The 22,344-nt window shown below is 46.1% G+C and overlaps 1 protein-coding gene across 1 annotated transcript in view; it reads left to right on the top strand.

Moving 5' to 3' along the window:
* LOC137308830 (ectonucleoside triphosphate diphosphohydrolase 8-like) overlaps nucleotides 1–20,730 on the top strand; it is a gene marked incomplete at its 5' end in the record, with an annotated part of 80,795 nt that extends 60,065 nt beyond the window's left edge. The window contains 2 exons of the mRNA XM_067977290.1: nucleotides 10,560–10,697; nucleotides 20,509–20,730. Coding sequence (XP_067833391.1) covers nucleotides 10,560–10,697; nucleotides 20,509–20,709 — 339 coding nt within the window. The remainder of the gene's footprint in view (nucleotides 1–10,559; nucleotides 10,698–20,508) is intronic.
* Between the last annotated feature and the right edge of the window lie 1,614 nt (nucleotides 20,731–22,344).

A 22,344-nucleotide genomic window follows, 5' to 3' on the forward strand; every position in this document is an offset into this window, starting at 1 on the left:
GGTGACCCCCAGGATGTTGATGGTGGGGGATTCGGCGATGGTAATGCCGTTGAATGTCAAGGGGAGGTGGTTAGACTCTCTCTTGTTGGAGATGGTCATTGCCTGGCACTTGTCTGGTGCGAATGTTACTTGCCACTTATAAGCCCAAGCCTGGATGTTGTCCAGGTCTTGCTGCATGCGGGCTCGGACTGCTTCATTATCTGAGGGGTTGTGAACGAAACACTTTGCAGGGTCGACTGGGCTTGGTTTGTCTTGGTCGTGTCCGGTGCCTAGTGGTCCGTCTTATTATTATTACATTTTTTAGCGAGATTTTACAACTGAGTGGCTTGCTAGGCCATTTCAGAGGGCAATTAAGAATCAACCACATTGCTGTGGATCTGGAGTCACATATAGGCCAGACCAGGTAAGGACGGCAGGTTTCCTTCCCTAAAGGGCATTCGTGAATTAGTAATTGGCCGGATTGGATTTGTCCTGCTTTTTGTGGACAGGACATAACTGGGCAGTTTTCCACATTGTCGGGTAGATGCCAGTCTTGTAGCTGTACTGGAACAGTTTGGCTAGAGGCACAGCTAGTTCTGGAGCACAAGTCTTCAGCACTACAGCTGGGATGTTGTCGGGGCCCATAGCCTTTGCTGTATCCAGTGCACTCAGCCGTTTCTTGATATCACGTGGAGTGAATCGAATTGGCTGAAGACTGGCTTCCGTGATGGTGGGACATTGGGAGGAGGCTGAGATGGATCATCCACTCATCTACTAATATCAAGAAATGGCTGAGTGCACTGGATACAGCAAAGGCTATGGTCCTCGACAACATCCCGGCTGTAGTGCTGAAGACTTGCGCTCCAGAACTAGCTGCGCCTCTAGCCAAGCTGTTCCAGTTCAGCTAAAACACTGGCATCTACCCGACAATGTGGAAAATTGCCCAGTTATGTCCTGTCCACAAAAAGCAGGACAAATCCAATCCGGCCAATTACCGCCCCATCAGTCTACTCTCAATCATCAGCAAAGTGATGGAAGATGTCGTCGACAGTGCTATCAAGCGACACTTACTCACCAATAACCTGCTCACCGATACTCAATTTGGGTTCCGCCAGGATCACTCAACTCCAGACCTCATTACAGCCTTGGTCCAAACATGGACAAAAGAGCTGAATTCCAGAGGTGAGGTGAGAATGACATCAAGGCAGCATTTGACTGAGTGTGACACCAAGGAGCCCAAGTAAAATTGAAGTCAATCGGAATCAGGGGGAAAACTCTCCAATGGCTGGAGTCATACCTAGCACAAAGGAAGATGGTAGTGGTTGTTGGAGGCCAATCATCTCAGCCCCAGGACATTGCTGCAGGAGTTCCTCAGGGCAGTGTCCTAGGCCCAACCATCTTCAGCTGCTTCATCAATGACCTTCCCTCCACCATAAGGTCAGAAATGGGGATGTTCGCTGATGATTGCACAGTGTTCAGTTCCATTCACAACCCCTCAGATAATGAAGCAGTCCGTGTCCGCATGCAGCAAGACCTGGACAACATCCAAACTTGGGCTGATAAGTGGCAAGTAACATCGTGCCAGACAAGTGCCAGGCGATGACCATCTCCTACAAGAGAGAGTTTAGACTCCCCATGACATTCAACGGCATTACCATCGCCGAATCCCCCACCATCAACATCCTGGGGGTCACCATTGACCAGAAACTTAACTGGACCAGCCACATAAATACTGTGGCTACAAGAGCAGGTCAGAGGCTGGGTATTCTGCGGCGAGTGACTCACCTCCTGACTCCCCAAAGCCTTTCCGCCATCTACAAGGCACAAGTCAGGAGTGTGACTTGCCTGGATGAGTGCAGCTCCAATAACATTCAAGAAGCTCAACACCATCCCTGGATGTCTGGTGCGAATGTTACTTGCCCAAGCCCAATGTTACTTACCAGCCCAAGCCTGGATGTTGTCCAGATCTTGTTGAATGCGGACACGGACTGCTTCATTATCTGAGGGGTTGCAGATGGAACTGAACACTTTGCGATCATCAGCAGCCCGCTTGATTGGTACCCCATCCACTACCCTAAACATTCACTCCCTTCACCATCGGCGCACTGTGGCTGCAGTGTGGACCATCCACAGGATGCACTGCAGCAACTCGCCAAGGCTTCTCCGACAGAACCTGCCAAACCCACGACTTCTACCACCTGGAAGGACAAGGGCAGCAGGCACATGGGAACAACATCACCTGCATGTTCCCCTCCAAGTCACACACCATCCCGACTTGGAAATATATCACCGTTCCTTCATCATCGCTGGGTCAAAATCCTGGAACTCCCTTCCTAACAGAACTGTGGGAGAACCGTCACCACACGGACTGCAACGGTTCAAGAAGGCGGCTCACCACCACCTTCTCAAGGGCAATAAATGCTGGCCTTGCCAGCGACACCTACATCCCACGAATGGATAATAAAAAATTCTGAGATGGCTTGACAGGCGTAGAATCTGAGAGGATGTTTCTCCTGGCTGGAGATTCTAGAACTAGGGGATATAGTCTCAGGATCAGGGGTCGGCCATTTAGGGCGGAGAGAAGGAGAAATTTCGTACTCAGTGGGTTGTGAATCTTTGGAAATCTCTACTCCAGAGGGCTGTGGATGCTCAGTCATATTAAATTCAAGTATATTCAAGGCTGAGATGGATAGATTTTTGGACTCGAAGGAAATCAAGAGCTCCCTCTACACTGTCCCATCAAACACTCCCAGGGCAGGTACAGCATGGGTTAGATACAGAGTAAAGCTCCCTCTACACTGTCCCATCAAACACTCCCAGGGCAGGTACAGCATGGGTTAGATACAGAGTAAAGCTCCCTCTACACTGTCCCATCAAACACTCCCAGGGCAGGTACAGCACGGGTTAGATACAGAGTAAAGCTCCCTCTACACTGTCCCATCAAACACTCCCCAAGGCAGGTACAGGGTTAGATACAGAGTAAAGCTCCCTCTACACTGTCCCATCAAACACTCCCCAAGGCAGGTACAGGGTTAGATACAGAGTAAAGCTCCCTCTACACTGTCCCATCAAACACTCCCCAAGGCAGGTACAGGGTTAGATACAGAGTAAAGCTCCCTCTACACTGTCCCATCAAACACTCCCAGGGCAGGTACAGGGTTAGATACAGAGTAAAGCTCCCTCTACACTGTCCCATCAAACACTCCCCAAGGCAGGTACAGGGTTAGATACAGAGTAAAGCTCCCTCTACACTGTCTCATCAAAAGGAGAGGTTACACCTCAAGAGTCGGGACCAATGTCCTCGCGGGGAGGTTCACTCGTGCTGTGGGGAGGATTTGAACTAATTTGTCAGGGGGATGGGCACCAGGATGTAGCTTTAGAAAGGAGAAACAAGGGGCACAAAGGATCGGGAGAGACAGATAGGATGAGATTAAGAAATAGTACGGTATTAGATGGGAGCAGACTAAGAGAGAATACGAGAAGGTCTCAGATAGGTTCACAGTGCGTGTGTGGAAACGCACGGAGTTTGGTAAATAAGGTTGGTGAGCTGCAGGTGCAAATAGTCACATGGGAATATGATATCATGGTGATAACGGAGACCTGGCTCAAAAAAGGGCAGGATTGGGTACTAAATATTCCTGAACACAAGGTGTTCAGGAAAGATACCGAATGAAAGAAAGGAGGGGGGGTGGCAGTATTGATTAAGGAGAATATTGCAGTGCTGGAGAGAGAGGATGTCCTGGAGGGGTCAAGGACAGAATCTATTTGGTTAGAGTTAAGAAACAATAGAGGTGCCATTACATTACTGGATGTATTCTATAGGCCACCAACCAGTGGGAAGGAGATAGAGGAGCAAATTTGCAGGGAAATTACAGAGAGGTGCAAGAACTATAAAGTAGTGGTAATGGGGGATTTCAACTATCCTAATACAGACTGGGATAGTCATCATGTAAAGGGCAGAGAGGGGGAGGAATGTCTGCATTATGTTCAGGAGAACTTCCTTGATCAGTATGTTTCTGGCCCAATGAGGAAGGAGGCATTGCTGGATCTGGTTCTGGGGAATGAGGTGGGTCAAGTGGAGAAAGTGTCAGTGGGGGAGCATTTAGGGAACAGTGATCATAATATCATAAGATTTAGATTAATTATAGAAAAGGACAATCTAGAGTAAAAATACTCAATTGGAGGAGGGCCAATTTCAGGGGGTTGAGAATTGATCTGACCCGGGGAAATTGGAATCTAAGATTGGCAGGCAAAACTGTAATTGAACAGTGGGCGGCCTTTAAAGAGGAGATGGTTCAGGTACAGTCTAGGTACATTCGCACAAGGGGGAAAGGTAGGGCAACTAAAGCCAGAGCTCCCTGGATAACGAAAGAGATAGTGAGTAAGGTGAAGCAGAAAAAAGGGGCATATGACAGATGTCAGGTTGATGATACAAGTGAGAACCAGGCAGAATATAGAAAGTTCAGAGCGGAAGTGAAAAAGGAAATAAGAGGGGCAAAGGGAGAGTATGAGAATAGACTGGTGGCCAACATAAAAGGGAATCCAAAAGTCTTCTATAGGCATGTAAACAGTAAATGGGTAGTAAGAGCTGGGGGGGGGCAATTAGGGACCAAATGGGAGATCTACTCCTGGAGGCAGAGGGCATGGCTGAGGTATCAAATGAATACTTTGCATCTGTCTTTCGAAGATTCTGCCAAAGTCAGAGTAAAAGAAGAGGTAGTTAAGATACTGGATGGGTTAAAAATTGATAAAGAGGAGGTACCAGAAAGGCTAACTTTACTTAAAGTAGATAAGTCACCCGTTCCGGATGGGATACATCCCAGGTTGCTGAGGGAAGTAAGGGTGGAAATTGCGGAGGTACTGGCCATAATCATCCAAACATCCGTAGATACGGGGGTGGTGCCAGAGGACTGGAGAATTGCAAATGTTACAACCCTTGTTCAAAAAAGAGCACAAGGATAAACCCAGCAACTACAGGCCAGTCAGTTTAACCTCAGTGGTGGGGAAGCTTTTAGAAACAATAACAGAATTAATAGTCATTTGGACAAGTGTGGATTAATAAAGGAAAGCCAGCACGGATTTGTTAAAGGCAAATTGTGGGAAAAGTGGGAAAAGGGCAGGTCCAGATAGGACAAATTCAGACCAGGAAACGGGAAATAGAAAAGCAGTTAGTGACATAGTTAGTGACTCAGAAAAGCAAAAGAAGCAAAGGTTAAATAGTGTTCAGCACAGGAATTTGACGGGGTTAAAGGGTATATACTTCAATACAAGGAGTATTTCAAACAAAGCAGATGAGCTAAGGGCACAGATAGACACGTGGCAGCATGATATCATTGCTATAACAGAAACCTGGCTTAAAGAGGGGGATAATTGGCAGCTCAATATCCCTGGATATCGAGTTTTCAGGTAGGATAGAGTGGGTGATAAAAAAGGAGGGGGGGTAGCATTATTGGTTAAAGAATCAATTCCAGTTGTGAGAAGCGATGATATGCTAAATGGATCATCAATTGAGGCCATATGGGTTGAGCTAAGAAATAAAAAAGGGGCAGTCACACTACTAGGAGTGTACTATAGACCCCCAAATAGTGAAAGGGAGATAGAAGAACAAATATGTAGGCAAATTTCTGAGTGCAAAAATAAGAGGGCAATAATAGTAGGGGACTTCAACTACCCTAACATCAACTGGGATTCAAACAGTGTGAGGGGCACAGGGGGTGCAAAATTCTTGATCGGTGTCCAGGAGAACTTTTATAGCCGGTACGTGACAAGCCCAACAAGAGGGGATGCAATTCTAGATTTAGTCCTGGGAAATGAAGATGGGCAAGTGGGTGAAGTGACAGTGGGTGACCATATTGGGGATAGTGACCACAATTCAGTTAGTTTTAGCATTATTATGGAAAAGGACAGAGTTAAATCAGGAGTAAATGTTTTAAATTGGGGAAAGGCAAATTTTACAGAACTAAGGTGATTTGACAAAAGTGGACTGGACACAACTACTTGAGGAGAAATCAGTGGCAAGCCAGTGGGAGGCACTAAAAAGTGAAATTCTACGGGTACAATGCAGACACGTCCCCTCAAAGAAAAAGGGTGGCACTGCCACATTTAGAGCCCCCTGGTTGTCTAGAAGTATACGGGGCAAGATAAAGCAGAAAAAGAAAGCTTATGACTGTCACAGAAAACTAAATACTGCAGAAAGCCCAGAGGAGTATAGAAAGTACAGGGATGACATAAAAAAGGAAATAAGGAAAGCAAAGAGAGGGCATGAAAAAATATTAGCTAGTAAGATTAAAGAAAACCCAAAGATGTTTTATCAGTACATTAAGAACAAGAGGATAGCTAAGGAAAAGGTGGGACCTATCAGAGATGATAAGGGTAACTTGTGTGTAGAAGCAGAGGATGTGGGTAGGGTTATAAATGAATATTTTGTCTCCGTATTCACAAAGGAAAGGGATGATCCAGACGTAGTAGTTAAAGAGGAGAGGTGTGAAATATTGGATAAGGGAAACATTACGAGAGAGGAAGTACTAGAGGGACTGGAATCCTTGAAAGTTGATAAGTCACCAGGGCCAGATGGATTGTTTCCTGGGCTATTGAAGGAAGCCAGGGAGGAAATAGCGGATGCTCTGAGGATCATTTTCCAATCCTCACTAGATACAGGGGAGGTACCGGAGGACTGGAAGACTGAAAACGTTGTACCATTGTTTAAAAAGGGTACAGGGGAAAGGCCGAACAATTATACGCCGGTCAGTCTTACCTCAGTGGTGGGCAAACTATTAGAATCAATACTGAGAGATAGGATAAAGTGTCACTTGGAAAGGCCTGGTTTAATCAGGGATAGTCAGCATGGATTTGTTCAGGGAAGGTCAAGACTTATAAATCTGATTAAATTCTTTGAGGAAGTGACAAGGAGGATTGATGAGGGTAGTGCAGTGGATGTTGTCTACATGGATTTTAGTAAGGCATTTGACAAGGTCGCACATGGCAGACTGGTCAGAAAGGTAAAAGCCCATGGGATACAGGGAAATGTGGTGAATTGGATCCAAAATTGGCTCAGTAACAGGAAACAAAAGGGTAAAAGTCGATGGATGTCTTTGCAAATGGAAATCTGTTTCCAGTGGTGGGTCCCTTGCTGTTTGTGGTATATATTAATGATTTGGACTTGAATGTAGGGGGCATGATTAGCAAATTTGCAGACGACACGAAAATTGGCCGTGTAGTTGATAGTGACGAGGAAAGCTGGAGACTCCAAGAAGATATCAATGGATTGGTGGAGTGGGCGGAAAAGTGGCAAATGGAGTTCAACCCGGAGAAGTGTGAGGTAATGCACTTAGGGAGGGCAAACAGTAAAAAGGAATACGTAGTAAACGGGAATATATTGAGAGGGGTAGAGGAAGTGAGAGACCTTGGAGTGCATGTGCACAGGTCCCTGAAGGAGGCAGTACAGGTAGATAAGGTTGTGAAGAAGGCATACGGAATGCTCTCCATTATTAGCCGAGGTATAGAATACAAAAGCAGGGATGTAATGATGGAACTGTATAAAACGCTGGTAAGGTCACAGCTGGAGTATTGTGCACAGTTCTGGTCACCACATTACAGGAAGGATATAATTGCTCTGGAGAGAGTGCAGAGAAGATTTACAAGAATGTTGCCAGGGCTTGAAAATTGCAACCACGAGGAGAGATTGGATAGGCTGGGGTTGTTTTCCTCGGAGCAGAGGAGGCTGAGGGGTGACTTGATTGAGGTGTACAAAATTATGAGGGGCCCAGATAGAGTAGACAGGAAGTACCTGTTTCCCCTAGCGGAGAGTTCAAGAACTAGAGGACACAGATTTAAGCTGATTGATGGAAGGATTCGAGGGAACATGAGGAAAAACTTTTTTACCCAGAGGGTGGTGGGTGTATGGAATTCGCTGCCTGAATTGGTGGTAGAGGCAGGGACCCTCAACTCTTTTAAAAAGTACCTGGACCTGCACCTAAAGTGCTGTAAGCTGTAGGGCTACGGACCGGGTGCTGGAAGGTGGCATTAGAATGGGCACTTGGTTGTTCTTCGAGCCGGTGGGAACACGATGGGCCGAATGGCCTCCTTCTGATCTGTATCTTTTCTATGGTTCTATGGATCTATGTGTTTAACCATCTTAGCTGAGTTTTTTGATGAGGTGGCAGAGATAGTCGATGAGGGCAATGCGGTTGTTGTGTATATGGACTTTCAAAAGGCGTTTGATAAAGTGCCACGTAATAGGCTTGTCATCAAAATTGAAGCCCATGGAATAAAAGGGTCAGTGGCAGCATGGAAATGAAATTGGCTAAGTGACAGGAAACAGAGAGTAGTGGTGAACGGTTGTTTTTCGGACTGGAGGGAGGTGTACAGTGGTGTTCCCCAGGGGTCAGTGCTGGGACCACTGCTTTTCTTGATATATATTAATGACTTGGACTTGGGTGTACAGGGCACAATTTCAAAATTTGCAGATGGCAGAAAACTTGGAAGGGTAATGAACAATGAGGAGGATAGTGATAGACTTCAAGAGGACATAGACAGGCTGGTGTAATGTGCAGACACTTGGCAGATGAAATTTAATGCAGAGAAGTGCGAAGTGATATATTTTGGCAGGAAGAATGAGGAGAAGCAATATAAACTAAATGGTACAATTCTAAAAGGGGTACAGGAACAGAGAGATCTGGGGGTATATGTGCACAAATCGTTGAAGGTGGCAGAGCAGGTTGAGAAAGCGGTTAAAAAAGCAAACGGGATCCTGGGCTTTATAAATAGAGGCATAGAGTACAAAAACAAGGAAGTTATGATGAACCTTTATAAAACACAGGTTCGGCCACAACTGGAGTATTGTGTCCAATTCTGGGCACCGCACTTTAGGAAGGATGTGAAGGCCTTAGAGAGGATGCAGAAGAGATTTACTAGAAGATTCCAGGGATGAGGGACTTCAGTTATGTGGATAGACTGGAGAAGCTGGGGTTCTTCTCCTTAGAGCAGAGACGATTAAGAGGAGATTTAATGGAGGTGTTCAAAATCATGAAGGGTTCAGATAAAATAAATAAAGAGAAACTGTTCCCATTGGTGGAAGGGTCATGAACCGGAGGACAGAGATTTAAGGTGATTGGCAAAAGAATCAAAGGTGACATGAGGAAAAACGTTTTTTACGCAGTGAGCAGTTCTGATCTGGAATGCTGTGGCTGAAAAGGCGGTGGAAGCAGATTCATTCATGGCCTTCAAAAAGGAATTGGATAAATACTTTAAGGGAACAAATTTGCAGGGCTACAGGGTAAGAGCAGGGGAAAGGGACTAACTGGATTGCTCTTACAAAGAGTTGGCACGGTCTCGATGGGCCGAATGGCCTCCGTCTGTGTTGTAACCAGTTTGTGATTCTATGATTCTAAACACTCCCAAGCAGGTAAAGCACAGGTTAGATATAAAGTTAATTTCCCTCTACACTGCGCCTCAAACACACCCATGGCAGGTACAGCACGGATTAGATATAGAGTAAACTCCAAATACACAATCTCGTCAAACACACCCAGGGCAGGTACAACGCGGGTTATGTACAGAGTAAAGCTCCCTCTACACTGTCCCATCAAACACACCCAGGGCAGGTACAACGCGGGTTATGTACAGAGTAAAGCTCCCTCTACACTGTCCCATCAAACACTCCCAGAGCAGGTACAGCACAGGTTAGATACAGAGTAAAGCTCCCTCTACACTGTCCCATCAAACACTCCCAGGACAGGTACAGCACAGGTTAGATACAGAGTAAAGCTCCCTCTACACTGTCCCATCAAACACTCCCAGGACAGGTACAGCATGGGTTAGATACAGAGTAAAGCTCATTCTACATTGTCCCATCAAACACTCCCTGGGCAGGTACAGCACAGGTTAGATACAGAGTAAAGTTCCCTCTACACTGTCCCATCAAACACTCCCAGGACAGGCACAGCACGGGTTAGATACAGAGTAAAGCTCATTCTACACTGTCCCATCAAACACTCCCAAGTCTGGTATAACATGGATTAAATAAAGAGTAAATCTCCCTCCACACTCTCCCATCAAACACTTTCCCTTTCCCCTAGTGTCTTCTGTCTATGAGATTTCAAACATATTGCTTCTTTGTTCCCAAGGAGAGACAATTTGGGCATTGAACTGACAGCCACTGAGGACTGGGTTGAGATTGTGCATTCATTTCATGTGGACCCTTACAACTAGAAGAGAGATGTTAATCGCATCCATCTGGCCTAATCATAATCAGTTTTACCACCGTGACTGTGGGACTCACTTAGTCACCCAGTCGTCATTAGTTTCATTCCAGGATGGCATGTCGTGACTATGGACTCAATAAAACTGAGGTCTGGTTCCCTCAAGTCCTTCTGGGAAGGGACCCTGCCCCCCAACCTGCTCTGTGTTACATGTCACTCCAATCTTTGACTCTTTATGATCTTGGGGCATCTAGAGATGGGCAAATGTGGCCTTGCTAATGTCATCCAAATCAAATTTAACAAGTTAACGACTCCTCATCCTGTTATGAGTTCCAGAATGCCTATGTCATTGTAATAAGTTCAAGATCTGGGCCCTTGCAGGTGAATGTTGCCCACCCAAATGAGAGGCACGATCGGCTGAGAGACTATTGTACTTCAGCAACCTACATCTACACATTGCTAGTCGATGGCTACAAGTTTGACTCCGACACCTGGAAGAATATTGTTTTCAAAGAGAAGGTAAGTCCATGGAGATACAAGGGTCAGTGTCACAATCAAAGATGTGAAACAGAAGGAGGAAAGCTCAGCTACATTGTTTGTGGGTTATGGTTTGAGGTTTCTTCCATCATCTGATCCATTGAGGAGGGAATCTTTTATAACAGATCTTTTATAAATGAGCCAGAGTGCCTGCTGACAAAGATGCAAGTCAAGAGAAAGAACAGAGGAACAGGGCTAGAGTTTGGATATCACAGAGAGAAAGAAGGCTTTGGAGAGAAGAAAATTGAGACATGAACAGAGTGTGAGACAACACAGCAGACACAGAAAGGAGCACAGCCCATGAGGAGCGAGAGGAAGTCACTCGAGTTTAGGCAATCATTGGCCCAGGATCTGTGGACCTCATGGATTCTGATGGACAGAGAATGTTCCTAGCCCCTGGAGCTCAAATATCAAGTAGTGTGTAGTTGGTGATGTGGCCCTAACAGGAGAACATGGCAGCCCATAATAGGGAGGATGTTAGAGCCATAGGCAGGAGGCAGAGAAGATTCATTAGAATGATGCCAGGGATGAGAGTTGATAGTTATGATGCAAGGTTCAATATATTAAAACTTTTGTCCTTGGGACAAAGAAGGTCCACAGGGACTAAGAAGTTTAGAGAGGGTAAACAGTTGAAAGATTGGCCCCGATTTTAACTGCCCCATCCTGGCAGAAACCAGGCGTGGGAGCAGTTAAAATAAGGCCAATCACTTACCCCTTCTGATCCCACTTAATTCCCACTGCTCTTTTGAGCAGGCGAGCTGGATACTGGCAGGAAGGAAGCAGGGTCACTTTAAATTTTCAGTTTGGGCCCGATGATGTCATCAGGACCCAATCTGCAAATTTAGTTTAAGGCCTGAGGGGGGGGGTGGGGGAGGGGGAGGTGGGAGTGCGGGAGTGTGGGAGGGGGGGGTGGGAGAGGGGGAGAGGGGGAGTGGGAGGGGGAGTGGGAGTGGGAGAGGGGGGAGAGGGGGATGGGGAGGGGGAGGGGGAGGGAGAGGGGGAGGGGGGGAGGGGGAGGGGATGGGGAGGGGGAGAGGGGGATGGGGAGGGGGAGGGGGGTGGGAGAGGGGGAGGGGGAGGGGAGGGGGGGTGGGAGGGGGGAGGGGGTTGGGGGAGGGGGGGTGGGAGAGGGGAGGGGGAGGGGGGGAGGGGGAGTGGGGGAGGGGGGGTGTCAGCTGCCCCATCAGGCAAAACCTGGAGCCGGATCCTGGAACAACCTGCCAAGAGGAGGGTCCTGGGGGAGACCTGTCAGGAGAGGGTTCCTGTCGGACGGGTTCTTATCCTTTCCCCATCCCTTCCCAGATTCTTATCTCTTCCTAATCCCTACCCAGATCCTTTCCCCTGTCCCTGACCTTTTCCACATACTCCGCCCCCCACTGAGTGCCGGGGTCTGTCCTCATGGGGCCCCAGCTGCGGCCTCCTAGCACCAGTTGCCCTCTTGCAGCTGTTGGCCAGGCCGGGTATTGGCTGGGACTCTGCACAGAATGATGTAAATGATGCTTTGATCAGCACGGCCTCCACATCCTGACATCAGTAACAAGGGGCATAGAGTGAGGAGGTCGAAAGGGAGAGCAAGTGACAGACTGGCAAAGACAAGTGACAGACTTACATCGAGTTACATCAAAACTACAGCACAGAAACAGGCCATTCGGCCCAACTGCTCTATGCCAGTATTTATGCTCCACACGAGCCTCCTCCCTCCCTACCCCATCTCACCCTATCAGGATATCCTTCTATTCCTTTCTCCCTCATGTGTTTATCTAACTTCCCCTTAAATGTATCTGTGCTATTTGCCTCAACTACTCCTTGTGGTAGTGAGTTCCACATTCTCACTGCTCCTTAGGTAAAGAAGTTTCTCCTGAATTCCCTCTTGGATTTTTTAGCGACTATTTTATATTGATGACTTCTAGTTTTGGACTCCTCGTCAACCCTACAAACCCTATCATTATCTATCAGTTCACCCCTCTGCCTTCTCTTTTTTAGAGAGAAGAGCCTTTCCTGATAAGGACATCCTCTCAGTTCTGGTATCATCCTTGTAATTCTTTTTTGCACCCTCTCCGGTGCCTCTATATCCTGTTTATAATATGGAGACCAGAACTGTTCACAGTACACCAAGTGTGGACTAACCAAGGTTCTATACAAGTTTAACATAACTTCTCTGCTTTTCAATTCTATCCCTCTAGAAATGAACCCCAGTGTTGGGTTTGCCTTTTTATGGCCTTATTAACCTGCGTCACTACTTTTAGTGATTTGTGTATCTGTACCCTGAGATCCCTTTGCTCCTCTAACCCGTTTAGACTCTTATTATCCGAGCAGTATGTGGCCTCCTTATTCTTCCTACCAAAATGCACCACCTCACACTTATCTATATTGAAATTCATTTGCCAATTACACGCCCATTCTGCAAGTTTATTAATGTTCTCTTGTATTTTGACACATTCTTTCTTCGTATTAACTACACCCCCCAATTTGGTGTGTCCGCAAATTTTGAAATTGTGATTCCCAAATCCAAATCATTAATGTAAATGGTGAACAACAGTGATCCCATCATCGATCCCTGTGGAACTCCACTTCCCACCTTTTGCCAGTTTGATTAACTACCTTTAACCCTACTCTCTGTTCTCTGTTTTGTAGCCTGCTTACTATCCATTCTGCTACCTGTCCCCTGACTCCACAGGCTGTCCCTTAAAAATCTATTAAAGGTAGCTGGTACCTGTTATTTGCCGAAAATAACAGTCTGCTGTCTGCACGGAATCTGAACGGAGATCAGACATCACACATGCAAATCATAGATGCAGCTCCCGTCCTATGTTTACAAACTGATGAGTTATGTTAAAAAGGTTGCACACTACTAAATCCCACATCCTCCAATCTGCTGGCCAGACCTCACAAATCTGCTGATCTGAGTTGGTACCAGGCCTGCGAGAGAGCGTGCACTAAGGTTCTCTGCTGATGCACCAGAGGCCTTGGTGCAAGAGGTGGACAGAGGGAGGGACATCCTATGTCCGCAGTGGGGTGGGCGGGGGAAGGAGCAAGAGGCCCTCCAGACATATATCCTAAAGGCAGTGGGAGGCAGCGGGGGACGAAGTCAATGCCAGGCGCACAGCATCATGAACATGGATGCAGTGCAGGAAGAAGTTCAATGCTTCGACATAAGAACATAAGAAATAGGAGCAGGAGTTGACCATCTGGCCCCTCGAGCCTGCTCCGCCATTCAATCAGATCATGACTGATCTTCTACCTCAACACCATTTTCCTGCAACATCCCCATATCCCTCGATGCCTTTAATATTTAGAAATCTATCGATCTCTGTTTTGAATGTACTCAATGACTGAGCCTCCACAGCCCTCTGGGGTAGAGAATTCCAAAGATTCACCACCCTCTGAGTGAAGAAATTTCTCCTCATCTCAGTCCTAAATGGCCTACCCCTCATTCTGAGACTGTGACCCCTGGTTCTAGATTCCCCAGCCAGGGGAAACATCCTCCCTGCATCTACCCTGTTGAGCCCTGTAAGAATTTTGTACGTTTCAATGAGATCACCTCTCATTCTTCTAAACTCTAGAGAATACAGGCCTAGTCTACTCAATCTCTCCTCATACGACAATCCTGCCATCCCAGGAGTCTGGTGAACCTTCGTTGCACTCCCTCTATGGCAAATATATCTTTTCTGAGGTAAGGAGATCAAAATTGTACACAATACTCCAGGTGCGGTCTCACCAAGGCCCTATATAATCTTTACTCCTGTACTCAAATCCTCTTGTAATAAAGGCCAACATACCATTTGCCTTCCTAATTGCTTGCTGCACCTGCATGTTACCTTTCAGTGATTCATGTACATGGACACCCAGGTCCCTTTGAACATCAACATTTCCCAATCTCTCACCGTTTAAAAAATACTCTGCATTTCTGTTTTTCCTACCAAAGTGGATAACTTCACATTTTTCCACATTATATTCCATCTGCCATGTTTTTGCCCACTCACTTAGCCTGTCTATCCCCTTGAAGCCTCTTTGCATCCTCCTCACAACTCACATTCCCACCGAGTGTTGTGTCATCAGCAAATTTGGAAATATTACGTTTGGTTCCCTCATCCAAATCATTGATATAGACTATGAATAGCTGGGGCCCAAGCACTGATCCCTGTGGTACCCCACTAGTCACAGTCTGCCAACCTGAAAAAGTCCCGTTTATTCCTACTCTCTGTTTTCTGTCTGCCAGTACATTACCCCCAATTCCATGTGCTCTAACTTTGTTCACCAGCCTCCTGTGTGGGACCTTATCAAAAGCCTTCTGAAAATCCAAATACATCACATCCACTGGTTCCCCCTTATCTATTCTACTAGTTACATGAACTGTCAAGTGGTGTCTCCTACCAACTACTTGAAATATTCTTTAAAATATTGCCATGGGATCTTTTACGTCCACCTGAGGGAGCAGATGGGGGCCTCAGTTTAATGTCTCAACCGAAAGACGGCCCCTCCGACAGTGCCACATCCACTGCTCCATGCACTACACCCCCCATTCTCCACATACCAGCAAACTCTTTCCATCAGTGTTCAACTCTTCCCATCTGATGCTTCCTCTCACCCTTACACATTACCACTGTTGCAAGCCGCCCACCCACAACTCATAGACCACACACACACTGGCAGCTATTCAACCATGACAGGCACATCACCCAGACACACGTCCTGCTTTCTTGCAGGAGAAGGTGGCGCATATCAAGAGGCAGCAAGTGGCCGTGGCATTTTGCCCCTCAAGCCTGTTCCACCATTCAATGAGATCAGGGTGGACCTGTGACCTAACTCCATATACCCGCCTTAGCCTTGTACCCCTTAATACACAGAAATCTATCAATCTCAGATTTAGAATTCCCAATTGAGCTAGCATCAACCGCTGTTTGCAGAAGAGAGTTCCAAACTTCTCCCACCCTTTTCATGTAGAAGTATTTCCCAACTTCACTCCTGCACGTCCTGACTCTAAATGTTAGGCTATGTCCCCCTGTCCTAGTATTCAGTCTAGGAGACCTCCAAACACAGTTACAAATGTTTTGGCTGTCAGAAGCAATAATCCAGCCACTAACCTGTAGATCCTGCATGGTCCCTTTAAATAGCGCCAGTGGGGGGTGTCCTCCAGGCACTCTAAGACACGTTCAGATGGTCCTCGTTATGACTGTGCGTTGAGTTGAGCATTAATTCCCAAAATGGTGTCTATCACTTTAAATCACTGATTGTTTTTTTTTATTCGTTCACGGGATGTGGGCGTCGCTGGCAAGGCCGGCATTTATTGCCCATCCCTAGCGAGAGATTTTTACAACTGAGTGGCTTGCTAGGCCATTTCAGAATCAACCACATTGCTGTGGGTCTGGAGTCACATATAGGCCAGACCGGGTAAGGACGGCAGGTTTCCTTCCCTAAAGGACATTAGTGAACCAGATGGGTTTTTACGACAATCTGGTAGTTTCATGGCCACCATTACTGATACTAGTATTTTAATTCCAGATTTTTATTTAATTAATTGAATTTAAATTCACCAGCCACCGTGGTGGGATTTGAACTCGTGACTCTGGATTTTAGTCCAGGCCTCTGGATTACTAGCCCAGTAACATAACCACTACGCTACCGTACCCCTGTACGATTGTATCCATTTTCTCCCTACTTTACATGATTCCCGGCGTTCGGTATCTGCGCCTGCGCTAACTCCTATACCAAGATGGCGTCTGGTGCGCGTCACACTAAAAACATTTACCAATGGACTAACGACTTCCACTTACCCTCGGTGCTAAAGGATATGATGCTTTTAATACCTAAGATAAATGATCAATTAAACAATTAGTTTGAATTCCTTCGCTCCGCCGTTCCTCACTTCCTGTTCCCTGTGACGTCACATTCCGAGTTTTTCCCTCTGGGTTCGGGCCTGGCTCTCCCAATACGTCTGCTGCTGCTGCTCTCGGGCTCTGTTTAAATCTGCCACTCTGGGTCTCCCAACTGACAAAGTCAAGTGACAGACTGGCAAAGACAAATCAAAGACAAGTCTTTGCCAGCCTGTGACTTGTCTTTGCCAGTCTGTCACTTGCTTTGGCAATCTCTGATTTGTCTTTGCCAGTCTCTCACTTAACTTTGTCAGTCTGTGACTTATCTTTGATATGATGCGGAGATGCCGGTGATGGACTGGGGTTGACAATTGTAAACAATTTTACAACACCAAGTTATAGTCCAGCAATTTTATTTTAAATTCACAAGCTTTCGGAGGCTTCCTCCTTCGTCAGGTGAACGATGTGAAAAATTTGATAGTGTGTGATTTGTTTTTTATAACTGTCTTTGACTTGCCTTTCCAGTCTGTCAATTTCCTTTGCCAATCTGTGACCTCGCTTTACAGTCTGTGTCGTGTCTTTAACAGCCTGTGACTTAACTCCGACACATTGCCACTTGCTTTAACAATCTATGATTTGTCTTTTCCTGTCTGCCATTTGTCTTTGCCAGTCTGTGCCATGTCTGCCAGTTTATGACTTGTCTTTGCCAGTCTGTCACTTATCTTCGACAGTTTGTCACTTGCTTTGGCAATCTCTAGTTTGTCTTTGCCAGTCTCTCACCTGCCTTTCCCCATCTGTCACTTGATGTTGCCAGTCTGTGACTTGTCTTTATGAGTCTGTCACTTATCTTCGACAGTCGGTCACTTGCTTTACCAATTTATGATTTATATTTGCCGGTCTTTACCATTTCTTTGCCAGTCTGTGACTTGTCTTTGCCAGTCTGACACTAGTTTTTACCACTCTGTCTTTGCTCGTCTGTGACTTGTATTTTCCAGTCTGTCACTTGTCTTTGCCAGTTTGTAACTCGTCAATTTCAAGCTTTGCCAGTCTGTGACTTCTATTTGCCGGTCTTTGCCAGTCTGTGACTTGTCTTTGCCGGTCTGTCAGTTGTCTTTCCTAACTGCAACTTGTCTTTGCCCATCTGCGACTTGTCTTTTCTAATCTGTCACAGTCTTTGCCAGTTTGTAACTTGTCTTTGCCAGTCTGTCATCGGATTTTGCCAGTCTATGACTTATCCTTACCAGTTTCTGAGTCATCTTTATCAGTATTTGCAAGTCAGTGATTTGACTTTGCCAGTCTTTGCCAATCTGCGTTGTCTTTGCATGTCTGTGACTTGTCTATTCCAGTCTATGATTCATCTTTGCCAGTCTTTAACTTGTCTTTGCCAGTCTATGATTTATCTTTGCCAGTCTTTGTCTTTGCCAGTCTGTCACTTATCTTTCACAGTCGGTCACTTGCTTTGCCAGTCTATGATTTATCTTTGCCAGTCTGTAACTTGTCTTTGCCAGTCTGTCACTAGTTTTTACCAGCCTGTCACTAGTCTTTGCTAGTCTACAGTTTGTCTTTGCCCGTCTGCGACTTGTATTTTCTAGCCTGTAACTTGTCTTTCCCAGTCAGTGACTTGCCTTTGCCAGTCTATGATTTGTCCTTGCCAATCTGTCATCTTTGTGACTCATCTTTGTCAGTATTTGCAAGTTAGTGATTTGTCTTTGCCAATGTGTGAAGTTATGAAATGGAAATTGTGTTTGACGAATTTATTAGAGATTTTTGAGGTTGTAACTAGCAGGGTAGATAGAAACATAGAAAATTTACAGCACAGAAGGAGTCCATTCGGCCCATCGTGCCTGTGCCAGTGGAAATGAGCTACCCAGCCTAATCCCACTTTCTATCTAGGCCCCTCATAATTTTATATACCTCAATTAAATCTCCCTTCAGTCTCCTCTGTTCCAATGAAAACAACCCCAGCCTATCCAATCTTTCCTCGTAGCTAAACTTCTCCAGTCCTGGCAACATCCTCGTAAATCTCCTCTCTACCCTCTCTCATTCAATCACATCTTTCCTGCAATGTGGTGACCAGACCTGTACGCAGTACTCAAGCTGTGGCCTAACTAGTGTTTTATACAGTTCCAGCATAACCTCCCTGCTGTTATAGTCTCTGGCTTGGCTAATAAAGGAAAGTATCCCATATGCCTTCTTAACCACCTTATCTACCTTTCCTGCTACCTTCAGGGATCTGTGGAGATGAAGGGATAAAAGGGAACCAGTGGATGTAGTATATTTGGATTTTCAAAAGGCATTTGGTAAGATGCCACATAAAAGGTTGTTATGCAAGATAAGGGCTCATGGGGTTGGGGTAATATATTAGCATGGAAAGAGGAATGGTTAAACGACAGAAAACAGAGAGTAGGGATAAACAGGTTATTCTCAGGTTGGCAGGCTGTAACTAGTGGGGTGATGCAAGGATCAGTGCTTGGGCCTCAGCTATTTACAATCTCTATTAATGACTTAGATGAAGGGACCGAGTGTAATGTATCCAAGTTCTCTGACGATTCAAAGCTAGGTGGGAAGTAAGCTGTGAGGAGGACACAAAGGGATATAGACAGGCTAAGTGAGTGGGCAAGAAGGTGTCAGATGGAGTATAATGTGGGGAAATGTGAGGTTATTCACTTTGGTAGGAAGAATAGAAAAACAGAATATTTTTTAAATGGTGAGAAACTATTAAATGTTGGTGTTCAGAGGGATTTGGGTGTCCTCGTACAAGAAACACAGAAAGTTAACATGCAGGTACAGCAAGCAATTGGGAAGGCAAATGGAATGTTGGCCTTTATTGCAAGGGGGTTGGGGTACAAGAGTAAGGAAGTCTTGCTACAATTGTACAGGGCTTTGGTGAGACCACACCTGGAGTACTGTGTTCAGTTTTGGTCTCCTTACCTAAGGAAGGATATGCAAGTGCCTTAGAAGCAGTACAACGAAGGTTCACTAGATTGATTGAGTAGAATGGGCCTATATTCTCTGGAGTTTAGAAGAATGAGAGGTGATCCCATTGAAACATATAAGATTCTGAGAGGGCTTGACAGGGTAGATGTTGAGAGGTTATTTCCACTGGCTGGAGAGTCTAGAACTAGGGGGGCATAGTCTCAGGATAAGGAGGACTGAGATGAGAAGGAATTTCTTCACTCAGAGGGTTGTGAATCTTTGGAATTCTCTACACCAGAGGGCTGTGGATGCTCAGTCATTAAGTATATTCAAGGCTGAGGTAGATAAATTTATGGATGCTAGAGGAATCCAGGGATATGGAAATCGGGCGGGAAAGTGGAGTTGAGGTCGAAGATCAGCCATGATCTGATTGAATGGCGGAGCAGGATCGAGGGGCCGTATGGCCTACCCCTGCTCCTATTTCTTATGTTCTTTTGTCTTTGACTTGTCTTTGCCAGTCTGTCACTGGGCCAAATCACAAGGCAGTGACTGGACATTGAGTAAACTAGTTTGTGCACTTGCTTGGTGAGGTGTGACATTTATGTGTTATGTAAGATAAGCAGTGGAGCTGTAGAGACCAGGAAATTCTTAATCTCAATCTCCCTTTTTGTGCAGGGTTAGTTGTTCTTAGCAGGGCTGCCAGAAGTAGCCTCAACATCCCTGGGCTCGAGGGATGGTTTCTGCTCCCAATTGCTGGACTGAGAACTTCAAATGAGAACGGGATTGGGCTTGCGTGTTGTTTCCCATGGTTGAATAGCTTGTCAACATGATGTAAGTTCACACATGAAGAATAGTTACTAGGGTGAGGTCCCGGAGTCCCAATCCCAGTAATAGTCAGTACCTCCAGGAAAGGGGGGACGCAGCTGTTAAACTAATTGACCAGGTGGTGCCTTGTTTGAGAGTAGCTGTGATGTAAATAGGATTGTGCAGCCTGAGCTCACAGAGTGCAATGTGGGTGATGCAAAGTCCCTGAAAGTTTCATTCGTGCTTCCTCTCTTTGCCAGGCCAGTAACACGGATATAGGATGGACCCTGGGGTATATGCTGAATCTCACCAACATGATCCCTTCACAATCTCCAGACACAGTAAAGGCACAATACAGAGCCCTCTGGACTGCCTCCTGCTTCTTCCGTGTGATGACCATCTTGTTAGCTCTGGCCAGTTTACTGACCAGCTTCCTCAAGGAGTCACAGCCTTCAGGTTAGCGTGAAGATGAGACTGTGATGTGTCCAATAAATTTATATTTTGTTTGGATCTGAATATGTTGTTGCCATTATTTGATGATGTGGCTATCCTCTGGCATTGCTCCCAGTAACACAACACATATTGCGCACTGGCCTAGAAATCTGGGGGATGTTCCCTGTGCCAGAATGGTGAGGGCCCGAGGCTCCCCAGATATTGGGCCTGGAGCCTCATTATAATGGAGCCAGCACAGAGCACCGTCTCACCGGTGAAGACCAGAGAAAAGGCCGGCTGTCACAGAGGTTCAGGGCCTGGGTCAGGGGTCGGGGTCTGGGTCAGGGAATCATTGCGACCAATCGGGGTTGTATTGGGGGTTGGGAGAGGATGGTGAAGTGTGAGGGCGGGAGGAGCAGCAGTGCGTGCATCCAGTAAGTTACTGACCTCCGATGTTCCAGCCAATCCCTCGGCCAGTTTCCCACGATGGTGCTGGCTGCCTTGAGGCAAAACCGGACTCGGAGCGGGGACCTCAAGCAGGTGTTAGGCACTTAGCAAATGGAAAAAAGGGGCCTAAGGCCTGCTTCAGGCGTGGGTAATGGACATCTCTTGTTTGTCCTTACCCAATATGGCGGGCAGTGCACTTGGCCAGAAATGTGTGCACACTTCCTGCCTGCCATTTTGGGGACTGAGCAGCTGAAAAGCAGGCAGGATGCCGGCCACTTTCTCTGCCATTGTGCTTTTCTGCTAAAATCGATCTAAGTTTACTCTGTTAGGCCTCGAAGTCTAATTACTGTAAGTAAGGATGATGTGGAGATGCCGGTGATGGACTGGTGTTGACAATTGTAAACAATTTTACAACGCCAAGTTATAGTCCAACAATTTTATTTTTAATCCCACAAGCTTTCGGGGGCTTCCCCCTTCCTCAGGCGGTGTGTGGGGGCTTCCACACCGCCTGAGGAAGGGGGAAGCCCCCGAAAGCTTGTGGGATTAAAAATAAAATTGTTGGACTATAACTTGGTGTTGTAAAATTGTTTACGACTGTAAGTAAGCACACCCAAGGTCACGCCGAGTTTAACTGCAGTTTGATGAAGGAAGTTTGCAGATTAGAAGGTACTTGTAGATATCCTGCTCCCAGTCAGTACGGTAGCCGAGTGGTTTATGTTACTGGACGAGTAATCCAGCGGCCTGGACCAATAAATTGGAGTCTTTTGATAAGGTCCCACATAAGACACTGTTAGCTAAGATAGAAGCCCATGGAATCGAGGGAAAAGTACGGACTTGGTTAGGAAGTTGGCTGAGTGAAAGGCGACAGAGAGTAGGGATAATGGGAAGGTACTCACATTGGCAGGATGTGACTAGTGGAGTCCCGCAGGGATCTGTATTGGAGCCTCAATTATTCACAATATTTATTAACGGCTTAGATGAAGGCATAGAAAGTCTCATATCTAAGTTTGCCGATGACACAAAGATTGGTGGCATTGTAAGCAGTGTAGATGAAAACATAAAATTACAAAGCGATATTGATAGATTAGGTGAATGGGCAAAACTGTGGCAAATGGAATTCAACGTAGACAAATGTGAGGTCATCCACTTTGGATCAAAAAAGGATAGAATAGGGTACTTTCTAAATGGTAAAAAGTTAAAAACAGTGGATGTCCAAA

The sequence above is a fragment of the Heptranchias perlo genome, unplaced genomic scaffold (assembly GCF_035084215.1).
Source record: "Heptranchias perlo isolate sHepPer1 unplaced genomic scaffold, sHepPer1.hap1 HAP1_SCAFFOLD_140, whole genome shotgun sequence".
NCBI classification, from domain to species: Eukaryota; Metazoa; Chordata; class Chondrichthyes; order Hexanchiformes; family Hexanchidae; genus Heptranchias; species Heptranchias perlo.